The sequence below is a fragment of the Scleropages formosus genome, chromosome 14 (assembly GCF_900964775.1).
Source record: "Scleropages formosus chromosome 14, fSclFor1.1, whole genome shotgun sequence".
Taxonomy (NCBI): Eukaryota; Metazoa; Chordata; class Actinopteri; order Osteoglossiformes; family Osteoglossidae; genus Scleropages; species Scleropages formosus.
Window position 1 is genome coordinate 6502095 of NC_041819.1, and position 27851 is coordinate 6529945.

Below are 27851 nucleotides of genomic sequence, written 5' to 3' on the forward strand. Positions count from 1 at the left end.
GTATTTTTCAAGTTTACTATAAGACTATAAGAGCCTTTAAATTTCTTTAACACATTCTTTTAGCCCTTATACTAGCACTGCAATGAATAATAGTTAATATTGTTGTTAGTATGAGCTGAAGGCTCTTCAAAAGAAAAAAGTAAAAATATTAATGAACGGAAAAATGACTAACCTCCTGTATCATATTTCAAGAAAGAATCCAAAGGTCTCTTAGAGAAGTTCAGTGCTTTCGTGATCCATGCATCCGTGCTCACGCCACCGTGCATTCTTATGACCCGGGCGAAGTAAACTCAGGAATGTGGATTTGTGGCTTCATGTCTTGGAGAAGGTGTATGCCAGCAACCTCCCAGCTTGGAACTATTCTGAAAAGAATCTATGTCCTAGGACTAATGTGTATTTCAAAATGGTCTTCGCATACTCTGTGCTTTCATGCGTTGGGTCAAGCCCTGTACTGTATTTCAGAAGTGAAAGTGGACCGACAAGGATGAAGACAGTTAATAATGAAGCAAGCAAAAAGAAGACAAGAACAGCCCAACCTGCATGGTGACAGTATTGGTACTGTATTTTTAATGTTTAATTTCTAGGGAGGGAGATGTGGTGGCCCAGCGGGCTTGGCTGCTTCCCACTCTCTGGTGGGTCTGGGGTTCAAGTCCTGCTTGGGGTGCTCTGCGGCAGGCTGGCGTCCCATCTGTGGTGTGTCCCCACAACCCCACCTGGGTCAGGCGGTCTCAGATGATTTGTGTGTGTGTGACTTTGTAGAGTGTAGCATGTCAGATAAGGCTGTTGCCTTCCAATGTGGAAGGGCATTTAAAGCAATGTAGCAATAATCACAGCCTTATTCTTACCCTACTGTACGTGGTACAATGTTCTGCATTCTGTTTTAGAATTTCCCATTTAAACTGCATACTGCATATACTAATAAAAATAAGTAATGCAGATATCTCTCTCAGAGGTAAAAAAAAAATCAAATTGTCAGAGTTCAGACATCAGGTTTTATGATCTTCATGTAGGCTATCTATTGATGGATGTGTCAAGTTATTTTTTTTTAACGTTATGTTTGTTATGCATTAATACTTTCCTCTAAAATGAGGTATTCTGCATACAAAGCAAACAGTAAACAAAAGTGGTTAACATTATGGATGATTTGAGTTATGTAGATATGGATTATTATATGGATTATATGGATTTTTGTCGTTTGTGTAGGAAACCAAATAGCCAAAGGCTTAAGAAACTGAGAAGAAACAACCTAAATTCTGCCACTAGCAAAAAATAGCATGTATTTAAATGCAGTTGAATGGATGTAGGAAGAAAAGAGCCATGAGCCATGGATTCCAGTTGAGACTTGTAGCTGCAGTAAAAAAACCACTGGACTAATTGACATGTACCCTGGCCAGTGTCTGTGGGGAACACCAACAGCTGAAGTGTGTCATTACAGAGCTATGCTCTGCTCAGGCACACAAAGTGCTCCTTGTTTTCTGCTTGGCTCTGCATTTCTCGGTCTAAAAAGGAAAATGTAGGTATGGGACATGGGTGCTACTATAGATTATGAGTTCATGTAGATGAACGGAAAATTCATATTCCATTGGCATATAGGCTGAAAACTGAGGCAAGCTATTTCTTCGGGAATTTGAATCAGTACTGAATTAGTGACGTCACGAAGTGCATTAAGCTTTTTCGGGCATTAATGGTTTACTTGCCGTATTAGAGAACTTGTTATCCAGGTCATTAGCTGGGACATTCCTAATAATCTGTAATTTTGAAATAGAAGTGTTTTACCAGGTGAGATGAATTTGACAGCACAGAAAACTGACCTTCTGTTTTGTATTTTTTTTTTTTTGTTCATTTGTGGAAGTAAAAAACCTGGAATAGAGAGCTAAAGGTGAGACAAAACAGTGTCCACTGCCTTCTGAACATCCTATGATTCAACCAAAAGTCTGTCAGAGCATTTTGTGGTTTCTTCAAAACTGTGTGTCCTCATGCATATTGTGACACTTGCATATTAAATGAGTAGGATAAACCTTTACATGGACCTGGGAAAAGTGAATAAAACAAGCCAATTTAAGCACCACTGAGAATATCGAAGTGCGCAGTTCGGTGTCATCCGCTGTGAAACCAGATCACACATTTGCAAACCATCTGCATCCTGGAGGGTTTGTTCGCCATGTTTATTTTCCAAAGGATCATGGTGGCTACTCAGATATAGCGAATCGACTTCATTCGAAGAAACAGTCTAGCCCCAGTAGCAACAAGCATGATGTAAGAAAGTGTCGCCCAGCTGCACCGAAATTGTGCGAGTCCTGTATATGAAAAGAAAGTATGCCGACTATATCAACATGTTGTGTTACTACCCTCTGGTGTTGCCTTCCAATGCACCGCAATAGCGAGGAGCATTTTTTCCACCACATGGAACTACTTTTTCACTCTTCAGTGCTCTGGTGATACATTTGGTGATTTCTAGATATAAATGAGGTTTCATAAAGTCCTGTGAGGTGAAAAAAATGGAACTGAAACAAGAAACACCTCTCACATTGAATTTGGTAAGAAGAGGAAGAAGAAGAAGAAGAAGAAGAAGAAGAAGAAGAAGAAGACTTTCCTCCCAAAGCAATTTATAATGTTAAGCCACTTTCACTTACTTACCCAATAAGACAGACCTGTATGAAATAAAACTTATGGAAGTCTTCATGTGATATTCTGTGATAAGCAATGACAGAAATCAATATATACTACCTGACTTGGTTTCATTTACCACCATTATTGTTTTCTTTGTTTTACATAGGATTTTAGAGGCTAACTTCTTTAAAATGATTACCTGACCTGATAATCCAATAAGGCCACTGATTCTCATCCTCTATTGAATTCAGTTCAATTTATTTTTATAGAGTGCTCTTCTCACACTGTGACACAGAGCACTGAACAAAGGATCAGAGGCATAGTACAAATTAAAGGTTGGCTATACATTAAATTACTACAAAAACTACGTAATTACTAAAGCTGGAGGTAAGCCTACTGTCCGTGGCGGAAAGGAACAAAAAACTCCCAACTGAAAAGCAAGGGAGTACAAAGAACCTCTTGGGGTATCACTCCTGCCCATCCATTCTTAACATTCTAGAATTTAAAAGAAAAAAAAACACTTTAAAGTTAATAATTTACAGCTATTTACAACATTGTTGCTAAGTGTTAATAACTTAATGTTCAGGTTCACATAGTCACGTCACATCGACCATGGCATGCAGTCTTTTGTCAACATGGAGTGGTGTTATCACAGCTGACCTCTTCAGGTTTCATCATGGGAAAACTATGGTCAAGAAGAAAGAAAGTGTTAATAACTGATGACCTGATGACATTAGACAGCTTTATACAGTATAAAAAACAACACAGCAAACAAGAATGACATTGGTCATGGATATGCAAAGTAAGGGACAGCTGTTTGCATAAGTGGTTAGAGCTGCTGTCTTTGGATCCAATGGTTGCAGATTTGATTCCCACATCTGGCTGTCATACTATTGAGCAAAGTACTTACCCTAGGCTTGGGCGGGTGTGGTGGCGCAGTGGGTTTGGCTGGTGCCCGCTGTGCGGAGGGGCTGGGGCTGAGGCTGGGGCTGGGGCTGGGGCTGAGGCTGGGGCTGGGGCTGGGGATGGGGCTGGGGATGGGACTCAAGCCCTGCTTGGGGTGCCTTGTGATGGACTGGAGTCCCATCTAGGGTGTGTCCCCTCCCTCTCCAGCCTTGCACCCTGTGTTTATGGGATAGGCTCCAGTTCGCCACGACCCCACTTAGAACAAGCGGTTGTTGACATTATTTGCTATTCTAGGCTTTTGCTTTCAACACCTGAAATATCATTCCAAATTTGACAAAGAAGGGAGGACATATGTCAACCCCAACTCCTTCAACAGTAATGTTTCAATGTGATTTTTCTCTGATTTTCTCATTTGCTCCTTAATTATTACAGACTTTTCCAAGCACAAACACTGCTTTCCTAGTACAGTACTTTAATGTTAACTTGCATTAATCTGGCTAATGTGGTTTTTCTTAAGTGGTGTTCTAGTTAATGGCCAGTAATACAGAGTGTGTTGTGACACACAACCAGAACAAAGATAAACCTGGAGGATGGAGCACCTTATTTCCATAGCAGTTGTAGAAAAGGCTCTTCTTTCCAATTTGGGATCTCGCTGTGAACTTCCCATTGTGCTTTGATTCAAACAGTGAGCATCTGCGAACACATCTGGAAACAAGTGGAAACAAATTGCATGGAATGTACACAATGTTTTATAACGTATTGATTACTTCTCTGAAACCTTTACAGATTCATTTACTGTATATCAACATATTAAGAAGTATAACCAAGAAATCCATTTAATTAATGCATATTTTTGAATTTTTAACATCTGTTGCTTTAGATGCATGAATAATCCCCTATTACCTCTATAGTTTTAATTAAAGCACTTCATCGTATTTAAGGATGGAAAATAGGCTTTAGGGGTAAAAGGGCATCAGTTTATATTATGTACTTTTCATTTCTATTCTGAAGTACGGTCGGTGTGTGGGTTATCCTCTATGCTACTGGTTTGGTCCCTGTAGACACCTTTCACCTTTAACATCATCTGGTTTCCATCATAACAATCAGCTTGTGTTAAAAAGTTGTATTCTTTTTTTTATTTTCCTTCCCTGAGGAAATACTGTCAGAGAGCTCTTGATGCACACTTTTGATTTAATGGAGTAATCATATCAGAACTTGAAGGCTATCCTAATGACTTCATGAACACACTGCGGATTGCTGTTGATTCCTAGGCTTGTTGATGCCTCGGCATCACAGCAGCAGGATTTACTTAAATACGGTGGTTTGCAAGCTTGCCATTAGAACCATTTACTGGCCCTTGGTCATATAAAGGTTTATTTGTTCAAATTAGAGACTGTCAAAGCCCAGAGTTTGTATTTCAATCCATTTAGGACAGTAATTACTAAGTGTATTACACCTTTTTTTCTTAGAACTGGAAATTCTCACTCAGTGCTTTGTTTGAATGAGTAATGTGGTTAATTAATGCTCGGGCTCTTTTCCCTTCCCTGATTCAACCATTATTAGGGTATAGCAATCTTACCAACAGTTCCCTCCCAGTCTCTCTGCTTCATTAGACACCCACAAAGAAGTCACAAATCTGCAGACATGAATATATTTGTGCCGCTATTTACACACACACACACATTGTCTGAAACTGCTCGTCCCAAGCGGGGTCGCGGCTAACCGGAGCCTAACCCGGCAACACAGGGCGGAAGGCCAGAGGAGGAGGGGACACACCCAGGGCGGGTTGCCAATCTGTCACAAGGCATCTCAAGCGGGACTCGAATCCCAGACCCACCAGAGAGCAAAACCCAGCCAAACCCGTTGCGTCACCACACCCCATACCATTATTTACATGTTTAGAAAATGTACCATGCCAATCAATATGAATGAAAAATTACAAGAGGGAAATTATAACTTTGTTGAATAGAAAGATCAGGGTGTGCATTTATTCCAATACATCACCTACTTTGACCAACACAGACTAAAGGAGTTAATTGTGACGGTCTCAATGAATATATATTAAAGAAACCAAAATAATTAACAACTGCAAAACTTCTTTTTTAATCTAATATAAAAACCTTATTCTCATATATTTTAGTTCATTTACATAGCTTTTCTCAGTCGCATGACTTCTATCCACAATTCATCCAATTCACATGCAAGGGATATCAAACCAAGAGGAATTTATATTTGAATGGACTATAGCAAAGTACTTGTAATCATAAATCCAGATGGGACATTTTCTGGCATGATAATATCGCAGTGTTGTCATCTTTATTGCTCTCCCATGACTGCAGTTCTTCAGGAAGTTCACAGTCACTAGCCATGAACTGCTGATGATTCAAAACAGACAAGATGGTTGTTACAGTACGGTACACGCTCATGGAAGCCTGCTGCATCAGGAACCTGCATTTTTGGAGAGACATAAACATAAACAAGTTAAATTTATAATGTAAAGGTGTAAAGCTGAGTTCATCTGATGAGTCATATAAATACAAACTTCTGGGACAGTCGTGTTGCAGCACCACACAGTTACAAATGCACCACACACCTCTGCAAAGGGACAAGACGCGTTGTTAAAAACTCAATATACTACCTGCCAACCTAACCAAAAGTTAGTCTGAATCAGAAATGAACAGTACTAACATGCTGTCAAGTTAGGACAGTGAAATACTGAACAACGGGGCAATAGAAGAGCATAGAAAGCAGCCATATTATGAGTCAGATTTGAATACCATAGTCAAAGACCACACACACACACACGCTGAAGCTGCTTATCCCAAGGCAAGCCAGAGCCTAACCCAGCAAGACATGGCACAAGGCTGGAGGGAGAGGGGACACATCCAGGATGGGACACCAGTCTTTTACGAGGCACCCGAAGCAGGACTCGAACCCCAGACCCACCGGAAAGCAGACCCATCCAAACTCACTTCACCACAGTGCCCCCCTTTGAAGGGATGTCACAGTTAATGAACTAAGACAAGCTGCCAGACCCAAATGCAGCTGAAAGGACTGTGGTGGGATCAGTAGCCTGGACCACAGCCCAACCCATGGCCCGAGGGCCTTGCAGGAAGGTGAGGGGGAAACAAGCACCAGCTGGGTCTATTTTACCACTCATGAACAGACATGAAGTCAGATCAGCTAAATAATTTCAAAAACAACCTTTTGTCATGTATTAACTTACATTTTTGTTCTTTCAGAAGAAGGGTGATTGTCCTTGAGAGAAACGTTTAGTCCGGATTGCTCCAGTAAGAGCGCAGTGTTGTATAAACTGGTAAATAAATCAGACCTTCGAACTGTACAAACTAGACATTGAAGGCTACCTTGAAGAGAGGAATCAGCTAAATAATTAAATCAAAAACTACTCATACGCACTATGTATACAACCTCTTGTCCCTAGCGGGGGTCGCGGTGAGCCGGAGCCTAACCCGGCAGCACAGGGCGCAAGGCTGGGGGGGGAGGGGACACACCCCTGATGGGACGTCAGTAGGACTTGGAATCCCATACCCACCACACGGCTGGCCCCGGCCAAACCTATTTGCCCACTGCACCCCCCCCCGCGAAATACTACTGTTTTTTCAAACATAATAAACAAGTTGTTAAAATTTAGAGCACAGCTAAAACTCCCCATGTATGAAGAACAGTCAAAGACCTGCACACTGCTACTAGACAGAAAACGGCATTATTATTATTATTATTATTATTATTATTATTATTATTATTATTTAATGAATTTCTGGGTTACGGAACCAGACTGACAAGACACTGAATTGGGTGGATGCAAACAAGGATCTTCTAGATGATGTTCTTTTGGTAGCACTAGCCCTTCTCAAACATGACCCACCTCACTCTGCAAAAACACATGAGAACACTCTTGTCTTTGTCCGGATGTGTCACTGGTCCTCATGCGGACACACTGCGGCAGGGCCTATTTACCGTGTCCCGTCTGACTAATGAAACCACCTGAGTATGATGCACTCTTACTGCATGTCAACACAAACCTCTGAGGCCTGTGCATTCAGGCAGTTGTCTTTAAAGTATATGTTCCTTTTGTTCACTCTATATATATATATACACACACACACACACACACACACACACACACACACACATCATCTGAACCGCTTGTCCCATACGGCGTCGCAGGGAGTCGGAGCCTTACCCGGCAACACAGGACGTAAGGCTGGAGGGGGAGGGGACGCACCTAGGACAGGACACCAGTCCGTCACGGGGCACCCCAAGCGGTACTCGAACCCCAGACCCACCAGAGAGCAGGACCCGGTCCAACCCACAGCGCCGCCGCACCCCCTTCACTCAATATATTATAGGAAATTTCCAGCTTATTTTATTACAGGGTTTCTATAAATATATCAGATATCGCCCAGTGTTATTTCAACAAAAGGCTCCTGAATTTAAATGCCTGAATGCCAGTCACAAGTCACACTATCTGCATGTATTGTCCCAAGTTCCCAAAGTCCCAAAACAATATTATTTCTGAAGTATTATTTTAAAAAGTATGGTATTTTTATGTAAATGTGTATCTAGTTGGAGAGTGCAGTGGCGCAGCAGGTTTGGCCAGCTCCTCTTCTCTGGTGCATCTGGGGTTCGAGTCCTGCTTTGGGTTCCTTTTGATGGGCTGGTGTCCCGTCCTGGGTGTGTCCCCTCCCCCTCCAGCCTTGTACCCTGTGTTGCTGAGGTAGGCTCAGGTTCACCGCAACTCCTCTTGGGGCAAGTGGTTTTGGACAGTGTGTGTATTTACTCTAAGCACTCTTTAAGTTACAAAACCTAAAGCAATATGTGAACATTATGACAGAACTTGTTTTTTTTTTTTTTATGAAAATATTGCTTGGAATGTTTATGTTTACAGATTTTTACACTCACTTTTTATTATGTTTATGCACCAACAGTCATGAGTCACAATAGTGTGCGGTTTTTTCTGGCATTTCTGCAGCAACAGAAGGCCTTCTGCACTGAGCTAATCTGACAGCGTTCCCACTCTACACTTTACAAGCGCAAACGTTTCCACAATATTTGTTTAGCCAGGTCCTTAGATGGTGGTCCTTAGGTTGGTTCACCACCTCAGATCCAAATTAAAATGAAACCAATACTCACAACAGTCCCGTGATACTAGATGGGAAGTCATTTTTATCATACCCCTGTGATTCGGTTTTAGAGAAATTTAATACTACTGCATAATGCTCATACAGTATTTAACAGCATACTGTATATATAATACTCATTATTTAACTGTTAAAGATACAGTATAGCCTTTATGCTTTACAAATCCACAGTTAACAAATAACCAATAATATATAGTATTTAGTCATCATAGCTAGCATCCAGAATTTAATTATAAATTTGTTTTATTTTCAGAATTTTGCTTTATAATTCATTTGAATAATTTGCTGATTTCCATTTCTATACCCGCTTTAGTAATCCAATTTAGAACTATTTTCTCTCTGGCACATCCTGTGTTCATCCGTGATGAACTCTCATTGACAGAGAATATTTCTGGGTTTAGATCTTTGAAACTTTGTGTCCCACTGTGCTACCCAAGTTCTGAGGAACACTTGTGTCCATCACAGTATAAGCGGCAGCTACAGATTTTACCAAGCAGGTTCAGCAGGGCCTTGGTGGCGTATCTTGAAGATGCCAAACGAACCAGAAAACCACCTCAAACCTTCGAGATAAAGAACAACTTGAAGAGAAAATATCATATGCATACTATATGTGTTCAAAATCTATAGAGATAAATACTGCATAAGAATGTTTTAACTACGTACTGCCAACATTTTTGCGTTTGAATGTCCTGACAGTACTAAACTTCATGATAAAAAACTGAACAAAACACCTGGTGTCTTTCGTCTTCTTCTTCTTCTTTTATGCCAACCTGAATGCCACTGAAAGCATGGGGGTTCTGGAAGTAGTCACAACCAAGCACATCAATAATCCAGAGTAATATCTGATGACCAGACAAGATAAAACTGAATGCTGTTTAAATTTCTTCCCAAGGCGACAGGAGGATGGTCAAATTTATTACACACATTTCAAATATCTGGATCCTTTACCTGGAATCACATTGGTTTCCTCTAGGATATTTAAAGTGTGCTTTTAGTATTATTTATTTATTTGTTTCTTTATTTCTTTCTTTCTTACTTTATTTATTTATTTTAAATTGGCTCCTTTTTTCAAGGCATCTTACAGTGTAATCAACTTGCAGTGATTTATCCATTTGTACAACAGGGTATATTTAATGTATCAGTTCATGACACCTTGGTACCTTAACCATGGGTATTACAGCAGGAGGAGATTCAAACCAGAAACCTTTAAACTGCAAGGTTATATTCCTAAATACTGTGCTTCCTACTGTCTTTTTACAGCTGTTTTGTTCATTGTTTCTTATGTGATTAATGAACTGTTCCCATGATTTTGTGAGGAAACAACACTATGTTCCTCAGTGACTGACACTGTATCAGGGTATAGTGGTTAGCCGGGTATTAGCTAGGTATGAGCACGGTGGTGTAAAATAACAACTACCAGACATGCTGCAACAGATTTGAAACATAGCTTTGTGTGTTTTTTCTTTAGTTTGTGGAAATATCATATAAAGGCTTGTAGTGAATATTTTAAAGGTAACCCACACAGACATTTAAGTTAATGCAAATGTAATATTTTGTGAAAAATTGTTGTGTTTATTCTATTTGCAAATTTTGAAGAGCATTCTACAATATTGTTGCAGGACCTGTATTGCTGAACCACTTCTAGGTAATTTTTCACATTTTTCAAAGTTATTCCAAAGTCACAATTATTTAGCCAATCCCCTTGTTTAATCTAATTTTCTAAATTAGATAAATCAACTTGCAATTTTGTGTCCATTTGTACAACAGGTGATTCTTATTGCATTCATTCAAAGTACCTTGCAAAACCAAACACTTTGCAGAAATTGCTCTAGTAGACTTTACAACAACAACAACAACAACAATAATAATAATAATAATAATAATAATAATAATAATAATAATAATAATAAAGTGTGTGTATGAATGTCCTGTGATGAGATGGGCTCCTGTTCAGGATTTTGCTTCTCTAAAAGGGTCAAGACCTCTCCACCCCTCCACTAGACAAGTGGTCATTGTTCATGAATAAATAAATGCATTAACAATTAATTAAATAAATGAGCAACTGACTCAATAATAATAATAATAATAATAATAATAATAAAATATTTCACATTTGATACTAAGGCAGAATAAACCCAGAGAGTAGGAATAATCGGTTAAAAGAATCAGTTTAATTACTAGTGAGAATAATCATGTGAAAATGATCGCAAGCTTCTTGATGCAGCAGTATAAATAAAGTCGCTATATTTACTGTAAGGCACCTTGGACGAAGGGCTCAGCTACAGAAGGGTTAACCGAAGTAGGAAGACGAGGTGGTAGCGCCTCGGTGCACAGCACGGTAATAGTGAGTAGTTAAGGCACAAGAGCGGCCCCTCCCCTCCCCTCCCCTCCCCTCCCCTCCCCTCCCCTGCCCTGCCCTGTCAGCAAGTGCGCTGAGCAGAGCGGGGGTCTCCGCTCCATCTCTCGCCGAGGAGGTCGCGCAGGACTCAGTCACAGGAGGCTCCCCTCCCACGGAGCGCCTCGCCTCGCCTCGCCTCGCCTCGTCCTTTCTCTCTCCCTCCCAGCTCTCCAACCTCATCTTCTTTTACACTCTTCTGTTTTTGCGCCTCTCCTTTCCACCCACTTGACGCGCTTCAACGGAGAGAGCAGTGGGACGCTGCTGCTGATGTCGGCCGGTGGGTCTTCTGTTCATGCGCTCAAAAGCAGAGAAGTGATCGAGGAGCAGCTGAAGGAGCAGCTGAAGGAGCAGCTGAAGGAGCGTGTAGGGCGGCTGCGAGCTGGAAGAAGGACCATGGTCAGAGTGGCCGGTGTCGCTGTCCCGGCGCTTCGCGATCGCCAGGTAAAGTAACCGGCGCTTTCCCGGCCTTTACTCACTGTCCCCAATGCCGGTGGAGCCCTTCCTCTCGCTGTCCTCTGGACTCCCCTCATTGCGAAAGGCGGGACGGACTGCGAGCAAATCGCTCCACACAGCGGTGCTTTTGGCCGCTTTTTCACAAGTAGGCGACACTTTTTAGAAGTTCAGCCTTTCCGTGTGACGTGTCGCATTTCGGAGAAGTGTGGCAGCATTTTCCCATGCAAAGTACATTTAGCTGACATTTTTCTCCAAAGCCACTTACAATGTTAAGGTCAGCACCGTGGCACAGTTAGTAGCGCTGTATTTCTACTGGGTGCTCCGGTTTCCTCCCACAGTCCAAAGACATGCTATTCATGTTCCACTGATGTATGGATGAGTGACATAGTGTATCTAGCAGTGCAAGTCACCTTGGTGAATAAGGTGTGTGGGCTCAGAACACTACAAAGAGTTCATTGGAAGTTGCTTTGGAGAAAAGTGTGTGGTAAGTAAATTTAAAGTCACAGTCATTTGCCACTTTGTACAAGTGGATGATCTTACTGGAACGATTTAGGGTAAGTACTTTGCTCAGGGTGGGAATCACACCTGTGGGTCCAAATGCAGCAGCCCTACACACTATGCTACCAGCTGGTCACAAAGCAGATGGAAGACAGTCACATCTGTTCACTTACCTGACACTTTTCTCTAATGTGACACAGAGTATTAAGCTACCTAAAACACTTCACCCATTTATGCAGCTGGGCACTTTTACTGAAGCAGCAGTTCAGGGCAAGGACCTTACTCTAGGACCCAAGAGCTGCATGCAGGATTTGAACCTGCAATCTTTGGGTCTGAGGGGAGCAGCTCTCATCACTATACTACCAGCTGCCTCACCTACTGAAAGAGCAGTACCTGTGATTCTGATGACTTCATACTGCATGATTCCTAACTTCTTCCTGTAAATTTTGAATAACATGTTGGTAACTGAAGTCCACCTGGTAATTAAAGTCATATTTATAGGAACAGAACACTAATTTCTGCATTACATCATTACAAATGGAAAATAAGTCATCATCTTGCTCTTCTTATAACTTGCAGAGCAGTTTGACGGTTTTTACTGTTTTATGAGTAGAAGTTGTATGAACTCAGAATAATCAAGAGTTGATGTAATGTTTGTGAATATGTCTGCATTTGTGTCGCACAGCTGTGAGAAGGTCTCACAGCCACCCAGGTGAAGATGGGACACATTGGTACCACAGTCCTGCTGTTCCTTGCGGCGGTCACCTTGCCAGACCCAGGTGTGGCGTGTCCGCGACCATGTGCCTGCTACCAGCCCACGGAGGTGCACTGCACCTTCAGGTCCCTCCTGGCGGTCCCCACTGGTGTACCTGCACTTGTGGAACGCATGAATCTGGGGTAAGAACTGCGGGAATATCCTTAGTGGGGATCCCACATGAGCAAATTATGTAAATGGAAGCAGTCTGCTGGCAATTGCAAAAATAAACATGTGTTACTATTTGAAGTCACATTCATTGCATAACCATAAATTCACTTGTATGCAACTGCAGCGTGCCCTCTTGTTGCAGGTTTAACTCCATTAATAGGATCACAGCCAGCACTTTTGCTGGATTAAGAAAACTGGAACTTCTTATGATGCATGGAAATGATCTACACAGTATCCCCAATGCAGCTTTTAAAGATCTCATATCATTGCAGGTACTGTTTATGAACAAAGCTTTTACCTTCATGAACAAAACTTTTACCTGAAGACTGAAGTCATTAGAAATTTTTTGCCCTTGTTATAATTCAAAAGAATTACACATATATATTAGGAAGATGTATGTGATATGTTAATGTATATTTAAATTAGTTTTTTTTAACTTACCTAAATGCTAATGTGTTTTTCCATTGAGCCGCTCACATTTACAAAATAGTTACAAAGGATATTTTTCTTATCACGTTTTTCTTCCTTATATTCCAGACCTTCAAACTGAGTTACAACAAACTTAGACTGATCTCAAGACAAACTCTTCTGGGGCTCTCAAGCTTGAGCAGGCTGCACCTGGACCACAACCGAATTGAGTTTATCCACCCGGATGCCTTTCAAGGCCTGACTGCCCTTCGACTAGTCAATTTGGAGGGGAACTACATTCAGCAACTCCACCCCTCGACCTTCAGCACCTTCTCACTCCTGCAGCGTTTCCACCTCTCCACTTTAAAGTCCCTGTACCTCTCAGACAACAGGCTTTCCACGTTCCCCAGAGAGATGCTAGAGAGCATGCCACAGCTGGAGAGCCTTTATATTCACGGGAACCCTTGGTCCTGCGACTGCAGGATGAAATGGTTCTTTAACTGGAGCTCACATTCTTCAGGTAAAAAGTCATTCATATCCACATGAAACGCCATGTCCTTCAGATGGTTACTACATCAGTACTCTTGTAATTGTGCTATAATAGTAAAAGCTTGAAAGGCAGCAACTAATAGTACACACACAGTCTACAACTGCTTGTCCCAACTGGGGTTGCAGTAAACTGGAGCCTAACCCAGCAACACAGGGCACAAGGCTTGGGGGGGGGGCATACCCAGTCCACTGCAAGGCACCCCAAGCAGGACTTGAACCCCAGACCCACCACAGAGCAGGCCTTGGCCAAACCTGCTGTGGCACCACACCCCCTTGCACCTGATACTGTTTTACTGAAATTCTAATTAAATTGTGCATTTCAGCTTTTTGTTTGCACAGATTTACATGAGGTCATAGGTAGCTTAGAACCTTTCCAGCTGAAGTATGCAAGATATGTACCCTGAATTGCTCCACTAAACATTACATTTATTCATTGCTTTTCACCAAAGCAACTTACAGTGTTAGTCTACCTACAGTTATTTACCCATTTATACAGCTGCGCAATTTACTGGAGTAATTGAGGATAAGTATTTTGCTCAGGGGTACTACCGCTGGAAGTGAAATTTGAGCCGGTGGGTCCAAAGTCAGCAGCACTAACCACTGCACTACCAGCTGTCTCCTGTACTCACACATTACTCACCTGTATAGTCTCAGCATATGGGAAGCAAGTAGCATTATGGTTCATATGCTGGGTCTCAAGAAGAGCCATGCTGCTGAGAAAGATTCTAATCAGAATGTCTTGGAGAAGATATCCCTATATCTAAATTGGTAAAATTATGAGGACTAGAAGTTACTTTGTGGAAAAGAAACATTCTTGGAAGCAATAATTCAGGTGTTACTGGTGATGTATAAATGTAGGTGGTTATTTTTGTATCATATTTTAGAGCATATTCCCTTCTCCACAGATGTGCTGAAGTGTAAGAAAGATAAAACCTACCCAAATGGGGAGCAGTGTCCACAATGTTTTTCACCAAAGCATCTGAAGAGTAAAGACATCTTGGAACAAGAGGAACTCACATGCAGGGGTCCCATTATCAGTTCAGAACCCCGCAATTCAACTTCTGAGGACACTGACAGTGATGTTTTTCCCTTGGAGGATTTCAGGGAAATTTTTGGAAATATCACATTGAACCTATCAGATGAGCATGGGAATAAGGTGGACCTTGACTGTACGGTTAGTGAACCTAGAGAGCCTATGACATTTTCTTGGAACTACACAAACACTCAACAGATCTTTGCAAACATGACACTCTTTGTGGACCTCGTCTGTCCAGTTGATCGTGCAAACTATGAAAAATTATGGAAGCTCATTGCATATTACAGTGAGGTTCCGGTGTATCTGCAGAGAGAGGTCATGTTGAGTAAAGAACCAAAGTTAAGTTACAGATACAGGCAAAATATGGAAAGAGATGCTTTTTACTATACAGGGGTTAGAGCCAGTATGAAATCTGAGCCCTCTTGGCTTATGCAGTCACTGGTTAAGCTACAGCTGAACAGACAGCAGTCAACTGGTAAAAGTGTCAAGATAATGTTCAGCACACTTTTTTCACAAACTGTAGAGACAGATATGACCAGAGTGCAACCAAAGACATGGGTCCTGATAGAATTTAAAAATGAGACCAGGACTACACTGACTGCAGTTGTGGGAAGTGTGACTGAAATGGATTGCAATGTCCTAAGTTCTGGAGATCCACTAATTGAATGGATGCTTCCGAATGGTTCCAAGGTTGTTGCGCCATACAACAGTTCAGACAATAGAGTCTCTGTGTCCAGCACTGGTAGACTAGTGATTAAATCAGTTCACCACACAGATTCAGGCATGTATTACTGCCTTGCTCAAGTGCCACATGACCTTGATGTTCTTCCTTTTCGGCTAGCTGTTGAGGAATCTTCAAATCCTCCACCAGGAGATGAAAGAGGTTCCCCAGTAAGCAAGTTTGTTGGTGAACCCATTACTTTACCATGTGAAGCTTCCGGTATGCCAAATGCGGAAGTAAACTGGATTCTTCCCGATAACAGGGTGATGAATTTTAAAACAAATTCATCCAAGGTTTTTGTGTTTGCAAATGGGACATTATTTATAAGTCAGAGTCAGCTTACTGACAGCGGATATTACAAATGCGTGGCTTTGAACCAACATGGGGTAGATTTACTCGCTACTAAAGTAACTCTTACAAGGCGACATGGTGTGCGGCCATTGAGAAAGTTTCCTATGAGGCCCCAGTCTGCCTCAGGTGCTTCCACTAAAGTGAAATCCTTCCTGCAGGAAGATGAAGAGGCATCTGGGGATGGTAATATTCAGGAGAGATCTTCCTCAAGTCAACCAAACTTGCTAAACAAAAGAAGGAGTCAGAAAGCCAATCCTCAAGGACATCCTTCAAGAAAAACTTGGAGACGGCCTTACATGCGTAGAAAACCAAATCAGAAAGTTTTCCAAGAAGAATATGGAAAAAATGCAGCTGGCTCTAAACGAAGGACTAACATCTTAAGCAAAAAGATAGACCCACAGCAGTGGGCTAATATTTTGGCAAAAATTCGCGAGAAAACAAATGCGGAAACTGAAACCAGTTCCAGTTCAGTTCCAACTAGTTCCCCAACAAAGATGAAAAAACTTCATAACAAATTGGTATTTAATCACAAATCAAATTCAGGCTCTTCTGCTGGTTTCACAAGCCTGCAAGAGGAAAAGCATTTTACATTCACATTACAAACTGTAACTCAAAATGCTGAGCATCAAATAGCTACTGACGCACCACCGACTGAAACACTGAGTAACAGCATTTATCAAATATCTGAACCGAGAATTACTGTTGACCTGAGTGCTCCAACAGCTAGTAGTAGTATTTTTCATTCCACATCTGGTTGGCAAGAATTTAATGACATTGTCACAGAGAGAAATGTAAGGGAATATAATCCAAACTATTTGCATACAACACAAAGTGTGCCTATTTGGAAAACTAAGAGCAGTACATTACACAGCAGTCCCACTTTCTCCATTTCTACAGTACTTCCAACATGTGACGGATGTCCAGCATCAAACAGCAATGAACTTCCTACCACAGAAGACTTAAGAGAAACTACACAAACTGGGATGACTACAAATAATGTTGATTATAAAAAAACTGTATACAGCCCTACAAAAGTTAACTTATTAAATATCTACACAACAGCTGTACCTGATGTTACACAGAAGAATGGCATCTATGATGCACAGGATAGGTCTCATCAAGTCCTAACGACTGCTGCTCCAACTACCAAACCCACTAGTACTGAAGGGCTGAGATCTCACTCAAGAAAGCCATGGAATTTGAGAAGGAGGTTTGGAGGCAGAAGAAGACCAAACGGAACAAGAATGAGGCCGCATAATTCTAAGCCGTCTGCACAGTTGCCTCATGCCAGAGAAAGACCGTCCTTGGCATCCGTACTTAAAGTTATGACCACGACGCCTTCTCATAAAGTAGAAACATCAACAGAAGCCAAAGCCACATTAGCAAAAGCCACAAACGCTGTTTCTCCAGCTGACCACCAGGCGTCATCAGATCAGATGAGTCAGATTGAAAACACTGACTCTTTATATCGTGATAGTATTAACTCAATATCCAAAGCCTTTGTCAAATCCACTGTGTTTTCAGAAACACCAAACTCTGTTGGATCAAGCACTAAGCAACCATATATTGTCACAAGTCCAACATTTGCCACAGTGACTCAAGAGGCTTCTGTGGGTGTTGTAAAAGGGCTCAAGAAGATGAATGAGGACAAAGAGCCCACTGAGGCATTTCCAGCTTCACTGGCAGACCACATAACTGTTACACTGGCAGCTGTTCAGGAAGATTTTACAAGTAGTACTGTTTCAACAGAGAAACCATCTGATGAGACTGAAACTGAAAATGCTGCTGAAGATATTAACATCACAGTAAGTCCTGTCAAGTCCAAACAACGTTCATCCATAGAACTGGAAGCTTCAGTGATTAAAGATGTCATCAAAGTGGATAATAAGAATAAATATGCAGATTATACAGGAATGTCACTTAACAATGAAAAAAGTTCACCTCTGCCTTTGTCCTCTGTTGCCCCAAGAAGCTCTACAGATATCCAACTTCAAGTCACGAAATTATCAGATTCACGTATACATAGCATTACTCTAGCAAGTAATTTTGAAGATTCCGAGAAAAATACAAAGGTTCTAGTAGCAACCAAACCCCCATTCATCTCTGATAACTCATATCGAGAATTTGTTTTTAGCACAATGTCCAGCAGTGGTACAATTTTCAATGTCACTGCTCCTACGTCACGCATACCGTCAACAACAGAAGAAAATGTTTTTTCTACAACTGCAACGATTAACAGTTCAGTAACAGTTGCGCCACAAATAACTCAGTCAACAGACTCTGCAACAAGGACTACATTATCAGTGATCAATCCTCAAATTGGCATCTCACCAGCAACAACAATAACAGCAACAACTCCAAAAGTAAAGCTAAGTATACCATTCCAAGACTATGACTCCAACCGTGTAAAAACAGGACCACATCACATCTTCAGAAACACTGGAGTAAATTACATTCCAGACAGGCATCAGGAAAGAATACCCAGTGTAGATCAGAGGTACCCGTATCATCCAAACAGGAACGTCCCAGGGAGGTCTGACCTCAGCAGGACCCCTGCTATGACTCGGCCAACTGTGAATACCTTCTACAACTCCGTAAACTCCAAACCAGGCTCAGTTTTCCATGTCATGTCAATCGCTCCAAAAACAGCAGCAGCAAGAACCACTGCCTTGTCCCCATCTGTGAAGAAGACAGCAACCAGTGCTTTAACAAGTACCTCCAGGACAGCAATGTCTCACCCACCCACGGTTCAGCCACGACTAGGTAAAACCAGACCTCCAAGTGCACCAGCTTTCCCACATATCGCTGTCATTCAGGGTGTGTCCCATGAGCCACAGCAACATCTTGACAGACCTATCCAAAGAACAAGGCCCAAGATCAGTACCCCCGACCTGCGTACAATGTCAGTTCAGGCCGAGGTGGATGTCGTTTTACCCTGTGAGACTGTTGGGGAACCAAAGCCGTTCCTGTCCTGGACTAAAGTTTCCACAGGTATGAATTTTCACTCTTTTACGTGTTCAAGTATGGCTCTTACTTTTGTTTATGTTTTCAAAACTGTGCCTAAACTATATTTTTGTTTATATTTATATCTGGAGAAAATTAATGGGATTTATTATTTTTTAAACTTTCTGTGTTTTTTTTTTTTTTTTTTTAATTTTATTCCTTTTTTTAGATATGTATAAAGTGAAAGAAGGCAGAGTTTTTAGAGAATCTGTAATTACAGCTAAAACATTTTAATTAGCAATTACTGGCAAACGACTCCATTCTATTAACACCCAGGCCCAATGATCTGTGTTGTGTTGAGACACAATTTGCACATTTCCCTAGGTGAAGTCTGAAATTGTATTGTTAGAAAGTGATGCCAGCATTTATTTTACCTAAACACAGAAAGCAGCGTAAAAAATGGACTTAGCCAACAGTGAGAGCAGCAGGGAGCTGTAGGAGTGTGGCATCACATAGAGCGGCAGTAGACACCATCTGAAACCAAAACCTGTCGGTTTCCTGCTGAACACGGAGGCCAGGCGGAAGCCATCAATAACAAACACACACATGCACTCTGTGATGGTACTTGTCAGTCACTTGACAGGGAAAAAGGAATAAAAATAATTCAGAATTTTCAGCAAATTAAGTTAGTTGCATATTGCAGTGCTGCTACACTTTTTCCATCTTGACCAAAAAAGTGATCTTGGAGAAGGTATGGATTGCATGTAAATACTGTATTCACCTATTTCAGCACAAACTTCATGAATTGCAATTTCAGGTAAATCATATTAAAATTATTCAGGTTATTATAGTCCGTCATCACTATTTCAGACAATTATGGGAAAAAAAACACTAACATAAGCAGCTAGCAACATAAACTGAGACCAGGTTTTTAAATGATATTCCTTGTGTGAACTATGAGCTGTGAAGAACAAAATTAAGCCACTGTAATGTCCTTTACTGTCTCCTCTGTTTTAGTAAATCAGTATCTGTCCACTGTCTTTTTCCTTTTTTCCTACATCAGAAATTTTATTTTGCCTTGATCCTTTATTATCATATATTATTATAACAGTACATGCTGCAGACAAAAAAATTATAATTTGCAAGAAGTGAAAACAAACTATGACAACTTAACCCTGAACACGTTACGTTGTACGTTTATGTTTACTTTTTATATTTTCACTGCTGTATGGATGAGTAACTCATTTTAAGTAGTGTATCTAGCATTGGGGCTGATACAGCTGATAACACGACACAGTGTTCATTGGAAGTCGCTTTGGAGAAAAGCATGTGAAAAATGAAATAATGTAAAGTGTGAACAAACAGAAATAATTTCCTGTACTGTAGAAAACATTTGTAAGAAGTGAACATGATGCATAATTCCATGTATATTGTTTCGATGCAGGGGCCATGGTTGCGATGAACACAAGGATTCACAGGTTTGAGGTTCATCCAAATGGGTCACTTGTAATCCGAAGAGTACAGCTTCAGGACCGCGGGCAATACCTGTGCACTGTGCAGAACCAGTATGGTGTGGATAAGATGATTGTCACCCTCATTGTTCTGGCCCAGAAGCCCCAGCTGCTGCAGCCCCAGCACCGTGATGTGACTGTGAACCTTGGGGAGAGCATCAGCCTGGACTGCCAAGCTCAGGGGCTCCCTGCCCCACAGATAGCCTGGGTCTTACCCAACAGGACCACCCTGCGCATGGCCTCTGGTATAGACCAGCGGGTCATGCTCTTGGCCAACGGAACTCTATCAGTTAAATCCGCCAGTCACCCAGATAGTGGGATTTACCAGTGCACAGCAAGTAATGCAGCTGGAACAGTGACTCTGTCTGTGCAACTGCATATCACAGCCCTACCACCTGTGATCGAGCAGCCGCACCAGGAGAACATTACTCTCACAGAGGGCCAGGCGGCCTACATCCATTGTTCTGCCAGGGGTGCCCCGCAGCCCGGCATCCGCTGGGTTCTGTTCAACAGACTGCAGGTCCGCCCTACACAGTTTGTCAGTGGCAACCTGTTTGTGTTCCCCAATGGGACGCTGTACATTCGCAGCTCATCGGGAAGGGATGCTGGGAACTATGAGTGCATGGCCAACAATGCCATGGGAGCGTCCAAGAGGATCGTCGTTCTGACAGTGAAGAAAAACTCATCCACAGCCAAAATCACCTCTGCTTCCCCACAGAGAACTGATGTGACCTATGGGGGGCAGCTACGCCTCAATTGCATTGCCTCTGGAGATCCAGGCCCCAGAATTATTTGGAGAATCCCATCCAAGAAGTTGGTGGATGCACATTACAGGTATGCTCATTAAATATGATAAAACCCCTGACATATTTTATCTCTTTATTTCATATCAGCTTTGCGTCACAGTTTTTGTTATATTGTTTACTGTATTCAATAATTCTATAACAAGGTGTCCAGTGTTAATCTGAGGTATTTAATGATTAACTGCTGTTCTGACAGTAATTTATTATATATTTCTAAGAAAACAATTTTAATAATGATTATTCCATGCTCTAAAATCCTGCGTGAGAAACCAAGTCTGCACTTTGAATATAAGCTCACTATTTTATGTCATTCCGCTTTTTTTGGTTTTAAAGTTTGCAGCATATTTTCATGATAATTACAACTTTTTTGTCCAGCAGAGTACAATTAAAATTTTGTTTGTTCTCTTTTGTGTTGCAGTTTTGATCCTAGGATCAAAGTCTTCAGCAATGGAACTCTGACAGTTGAGACAGTAACAGAAAAGGATGAGGGAGAATATTTGTGTGTTGCCAGAAACAAAATGGGAGATGATTATGTACTCTTAAAGGTTAGTGTCATGATGAAGCCAGCCAAGATTGAGTACAAGCACCTGGCTAATCAGAAAGTGTTTTATGGCGAAGACTTAAAAGTGGACTGCATCGCGTCTGGCCTTCCCAACCCAGAGATCAGGTGGGGTCTCCCAGATGGAACCATGGTGAATAGTGTCATGCAGTCTGATGACAGTGGAGTTCGCACCAGAAGATATGTTGTCTTCAGAAATGGAACCCTTTATTTTAATGATGTTGGAATGAAAGAGGAGGGAGACTATACTTGTTATGCTGAGAACCAAATTGGGAAGGATGAGATGAAGGTTCACGTTAAAGTAGTGACAGCCTCTCCCGTCATCAGAAACAAAACTTATGACGTTATAAGAGTACCTTATGGGGATTCCGCTTCTCTGAGGTGCAGTGCTAAAGGAGAACCCAGCCCAACCATCACATGGTTCTCACCTACTAATCGTGTTATTCCATCCTTCTCAGAAAAGTACCAGGTACACAATGATGGGACTCTTGTTATCCAGAAGGTCCAGAGGTTTGACGGTGGCAACTACACCTGTTTGGTTCGGAACACTGCAGGACAGGACCGAAAAGTGAACAGGATAGAGGTGCTTGTCTCTTCCCCCACCATCAATGGACTGAGGAGCGCAGTAAACACAGTCAGGGAAGTAGCTTATAGAGATCAACGCAAACTGCTGAACTGCAAAGCAGAGGGAATGCCAACACCAAGAATTCTGTGGATCCTACCTGAGAACATAGTCCTTCCAGCACCGTATTATGGAAGCAGAATAACAGTACACCGCAATGGTACTCTAGATGTCCGAGCCTTGAGGAAAACTGAATCGATAGAGTTGACCTGTATTGCTCGAAATGAAGGTGGGGAGGCCAGGCTAGTAGTCCACCTGGATGTGCGAGAGCATGCTGAAGTGAAGAAACCACAACTGAAGAGTACAAAAACTGACATCATCACTCTCACCATTGGCAAGGTCATGACTCTAAATTGTTCATTCGAAGGAAAAGGGCCCCCACAAATTGCCTGGATTCTTCCCACTGGGTCTACACTTTTGAGTGGGGTCCAGTTTTCAAAATACTTCCACAGACTTGATGGATCCCTGCAGATCAGTAATCCCACAGTCTCGGAGGCTGGGATGTACCGCTGCGTTGGCCGTAACCAGGCTGGGCATAGCGAGCGAAGTGTGATACTGGAGGTGGGGAAGAAGCCAGACATAAGCAATAAATATAACTCCTTGGTGAGCATCATCTATGGGGAGAACTTGCAGCTCCACTGCCTGTCCAATGGCAACCCACCACCCAAGCTGTCCTGGACATTGCCCAGTGGTATGGTCCTCACCCGGCTGGAGACAATAGGCCGCTATGCAGTACTGCAGAATGGAACCCTCAACATCCAGCAAGCCTCCATCTACGACAGGGGCACGTACATCTGCAGGTCAATGAATGAGTATGGAGCCTCGTTGATGACAGTGCCAGTGATTGTTGTTGCGTATCCACCTCGTATCACCAGTGGTCCTGGCCCAATTACCTATGCCAGGCTTGGTGTGGCAATTCAGCTCAACTGCATGGCCATTGCCATTCCTAAGGCAGAAGTAATCTGGGAGATGCCTGATAAGACACAACTGATGGCAAACAATCAGCCTAGGCTCTTTGGCAACAAGTATCTTCACCCTCGAGGCTCTTTAATCATTCAGAACCCATCCACTAGAGATGCAGGTTCCTACAAATGTACTGCTAAAAATATTGCTGGGAATGACTCTAAAATGACATACTTACGTGTATTTTGATTAATAATGACATATATCTAGTTGCCCAAGGAACTGCGGAGGTCAGTGCAGTAAATACTGTTTAGACAAAATCTTTGGTTGCTAGAGTATTTGAGAAAAAACTGAATGAAAAGGGTAATTGTAAGGGTAATGTAAACGAACCAGAAAGCCATATTGTTAGGGAAAGGAATAAAAAAATTGGTAAAATACAGAAATTACATTTGAATTTGCAATTCCTCGTATTCAATCATTCCCATAAAACTAAAAAGATCCCCTTTAAGTTTCCTAGTTTGATAGCAAATTTACTTACTTTTCAATCATTTCCTTTTCTATCAGCAACAATTCTCAGAAAAAGTATTTTCTTTTTTCTCAATGCTATCAGAAATAAGATGGTGCTGGCATAAAAATGTGATGTCAGAGAACTGCAAAACTATTTCAGGGATCAAAACAAAAACTGCTGTTTCAATGTTACATTACATTCAAGGAATATTCCTCAAACCCTGTATTTCTCTAGACTCTTATCCTAAAGTGGACTTGGTATCATATGAAACATTGCTGTTAGTTCATTAATATTAATATAAATTTGATTCCTCAAAATCTTAGTATACCTGTTGTGCCTAACAAAATTACTAATGAGCTGATTTAATGAGAAAACTTAATAGGCAATATTTCATTGTTATTTATATTTCAGGCTGAGAGTAGCACTCTACTAAAACAGCATTAATAATTATAGAAATATAATTAATTTAGAATAATTTATGTTCATACTTTGGTTTTATTCATTAATATGCTCTTAGCTCTCTACAGAATGTTTCTAAATCTGCTACAATTAATGCCATGAACTAAATGTTGAGAGTAAATATCTGATGATGAGAAATTTTTGCCATGGACTACATTGGTGTTGATATATTAGCCATATCTTAGCCTTAGAAATACGCATAACCCATTCCAGCTTAATTTTCACTTTTAAGAACCGACATGCATTATGTATCCCCCGTCTTTCCTGCCATAGTCAAAGTAAAGAGGTTATATGAAAAAGTCCATACAGCTATAATGAAGTGCAGTGATGACTTTCATCCAATCATTGTTTTAGTGACAAAGGGCATTTTTAGCGAATGGTGTTGCGAATGATTGTACGGTAATTTATGTACATCGATTTGTGACCCTGGTCCCTTTTCAGATCATAAATCATTATTATGTTTAAAGGACACATATCATGCTCTCTTGTTTTCTGACTTTAAGTTATTTGTCTTTAAAAGACATTGCTATGTTTTAAGGTAGGTCAGCATCTTTTACATGTTGTGATAAACTTAGCTCTTTATTTTTTATGAGGCTGTTATATATTATATGCGTAGATTTTTTATAATAAAGAATAAAATCTCTTCTGTTTTGTATTTTTTTTTCCATTTGTCAATTGGCTTTTACCCAGTTGTGGAAACAATATAGAACAGTTTGTCATTGAATGAAACACTTTGTAGGATTATTTAACCAGTGGATATGGGAATACTTCTCACAGAAAAAAAAAAAAAAAAAAAAATGAAATACTTCTCAAAAAAGCTTGTACCAGTCAAATGTTTGTAAGTTTCGGACCGACCGAGGTAGTCATCTGTGATGTACCATGACCATGCTAAAGGGATCAAAGACATCCTCAGTACTGTATATTTTACATTTTACAGAATGTCCAAGTAATGCTGCTTACACGTTCAGAGCTACATATGTGCGTGAGCCGTTTTTACACCTTTTCCACAAACACACCTTAGTTCCTTTCACAGGTCACTGGGGGACATTTATTGCAGCCAGTACTAACTCTGACTGGAGGAAAATCCTGTGTCAGCTCATCCTTGCATTCCCTTTCACAGCAGTTAGTTGAAACCAATCAATTTAGGCCCTGCTCTGCCGTGCAGAATGCTCACATGGCGTTGTCAGTTTCTTTCTTTTTTTTCTTTTTTTACACTTGCTTCTACAGCTCTTCCAGCCCCAACCAGCTAAGTATCATGATGTGTTCAGTACCAGCTGAGGTGCACATTAACCTCAAACTGGGAAAGCCTCATTGCGTTTTCTTTATTTTTCCATAGCGGCTGCTGAGCATTTAAACAGCATCACTCCATTGTGTGCAATACTACTTTGCTCAGCACGAAAACACGTTCAGAACTGAAAAATGAGAAGCAGAACATTTAACACTAATTAACAGCAAATACATTTTATTGTGCAACGATGCTATAAAACTTTTAATAAATACCTTCGGTTTATTGTGTCCGCAGTTAACACCTCTGTCATTTGTGTTTGACGGTCTTCATGAATGTTAGTTAAGATAATGGTCCTTCCAGCATTTAACACCTACTTTACTAATGGCAGAGTATTTTATGAAAATTACCTATCTGGAAAAGCATTTTTGAATACAAGCTGTTTCAAAAATGATGAGTTAGTGCGGCTGCACTGAAACTGCTAAATACCAGGAAAGTTCAGGGGCATAAGGAACTTATAAGGCAGAATGGGACAGAATGTGGGTGGTTTGACTCTCCAAACCACCGCTTGAGGAATGAAGAGGGTCCTGCACTGAAAAGCCAATGCAAATAAATGGCAGCAGAAAGATGCTTAACTTGTTTCAGGAGTAGGATGTTTAGCCCGAAAAGTTTCTAGAGTAGACCCCATTACCTGACACTCCTGGTCTTCCACACTCAAACGCAAGGACAGGCTGAGTGATGGTATGTGTGTCCTACGTTCACAGACAAGTAGAATCAGAATGATGAACACTCGAACAGCCAAGAGAGCCATACATGTGGAGTGTATAATTCCAGACCCTGACAAAAAGACGTGGACCTGATTCCCTACTGTCTGACTACAGGGAGAATCTAAAGGACATACAGCTGTGTGATAGACCTGAGTTAACAACTGCCTCCGAGCAACAGATTGTAACTCAGCATAGCTGAGGGGAACAATGCTCATCATTATTTATAACAGGTGGTAATTTTACCGAGGGTTGAGTGCATCTGCATGATCTCAGATTTGGTCAAGGCTATTTTGAACTAATTTTATTGGCCCTAACACAAGTTACAGTTTGACCAAGTAAGCCCTGAGAGCCACTCAGCAGGATTGTGTGTTTTTAAAATGAAATGAGATGAAATAACTCCCAGAGTAGTTCATTAATATTTTTGTATAGTTAGTGTGGTGTTAAATTTGATCTAAACATGACCTAGATGTATGCTTTGCTTATACATCTTTTAAAATTAAAATGTAAGATGCTTAGAATGTGTTATGACTTGACTAAGTGGAGAAGTACTAACAAACAAGTTCGTGACACCCAGAAGTGACCAAACACATGCAGGGCGAGGTGGTGCCTGTATGTGTAAGATATGATATGAAATGAGGTCAGTAGGTTCTCAAGAGGTGGGGTTTTAACTGCTGCTTCTGCTTCCACGGAAAGAGCAGAAACTGATAAAGAAGAAGGTTCAGAGACCCAACAAGTGGAAAGTTGCTACTATGCATAATTGTTACACCCTAAAATGAATTATGCATGAACTTGGCAAATAAAAGCAAGCAATTAAGAGTGATCGGGGAGACACCCAATTTCTGGGGCTCACCCATCGGCCGATGTTGTGAGAAGTCTTCGTGCGTCGGAGTGTGTTTCTTTCATTGTCTCCTATGGCTGAATGGGAAGGAGAAAATTTCTTTCACAATAGATATTAGAAATTCACTCTAAGTCCACAAATGGGTACACTGAGATGTGATGTAGGTCGAGGAGGAGTAAGCAGAATTTGTTTTATTGCTAAATCTGTTCTAAATTCTGGGACGCTTTACGTTGTCATACTGTTTCCTTCAAAGGAGCTGAAACATCTGGATTGAAGGAGAAATTCCCATTAACTCAAGTGAGTCATTGTGAAATGAAGTGTGCGTCTGAGCTCCTTACAGACAGCTCCCTTTTGCAGGAATCTGAGACCGGCACCAGATATATGAGTCCCAGGATTACTGTCATGTATTTCTAATGGCAGAAAGAGATGGAAATACAGCTGTTACAGGGTGTGGAACTGCAATGTTAAATAAATGTAGAGAAGTGAAACAATGTAAATATTCATAGGGATAAAAATCCAACAGTTCTTGTTGGTACAATTTGCTGAAGCTGTTTTACTATTACAAAACGTTAGAAACAATCTGCGATTAATTTAGGAAAAAAAATATAATTTTTAATTTAAATAAAGATTGTAAATAATATTTAATCTATTAAAATTATTCTAAAGAAATGCTTTAATAGTTGTTATACAACTTTT

General features: G+C 41.1%; 1 protein-coding gene across 2 annotated transcripts; it reads left to right on the top strand.

Moving 5' to 3' along the window:
* The first annotated feature begins 525 nt into the window (after window positions 1-525).
* LOC108920592 (immunoglobulin superfamily member 10-like) lies at window positions 526-24296 on the top strand. Of its 2 annotated transcripts, XM_018729467.2 has the most exons (8): window positions 526-555; window positions 11325-11517; window positions 12713-12924; window positions 13095-13224; window positions 13490-13880; window positions 14815-19008; window positions 20405-21305; window positions 21693-24296. In XM_018729467.2, exons 3-8 carry the CDS (start codon window positions 12746-12748, stop codon window positions 23605-23607), a joined length of 7710 nt encoding a protein of 2569 aa, XP_018584983.2. In that variant the 5' UTR covers window positions 526-555; window positions 11325-11517; window positions 12713-12745; the 3' UTR covers window positions 23608-24296. The 2 variants fall into 2 exon arrangements, with proteins under 2 accessions (XP_018584983.2, XP_029113950.1); XM_029258117.1 differs by lacking the exon at window positions 526-555 and having other exon boundaries at window positions 11136-11517.
* The last annotated feature ends 3555 nt before the right edge of the window (window positions 24297-27851 follow it).

Excerpts from the sequence above, each read along its gene's own strand:
- LOC108920592 (XM_018729467.2), top strand. The coding sequence starts at position 12,746 with ATGGGACACATTGGTACCACAGTCCTGCTGTTCCTTGCGGCGGTCACC. Across the intron at positions 19,009-20,404 it reads CTGGACTAAAGTTTCCACAG|GGGCCATGGTTGCGATGAAC; the intron begins GTATGAATTTTC and ends GTTTCGATGCAG. Across the intron at positions 21,306-21,692 it reads TTGGTGGATGCACATTACAG|TTTTGATCCTAGGATCAAAG; the intron begins GTATGCTCATTA and ends TTTGTGTTGCAG.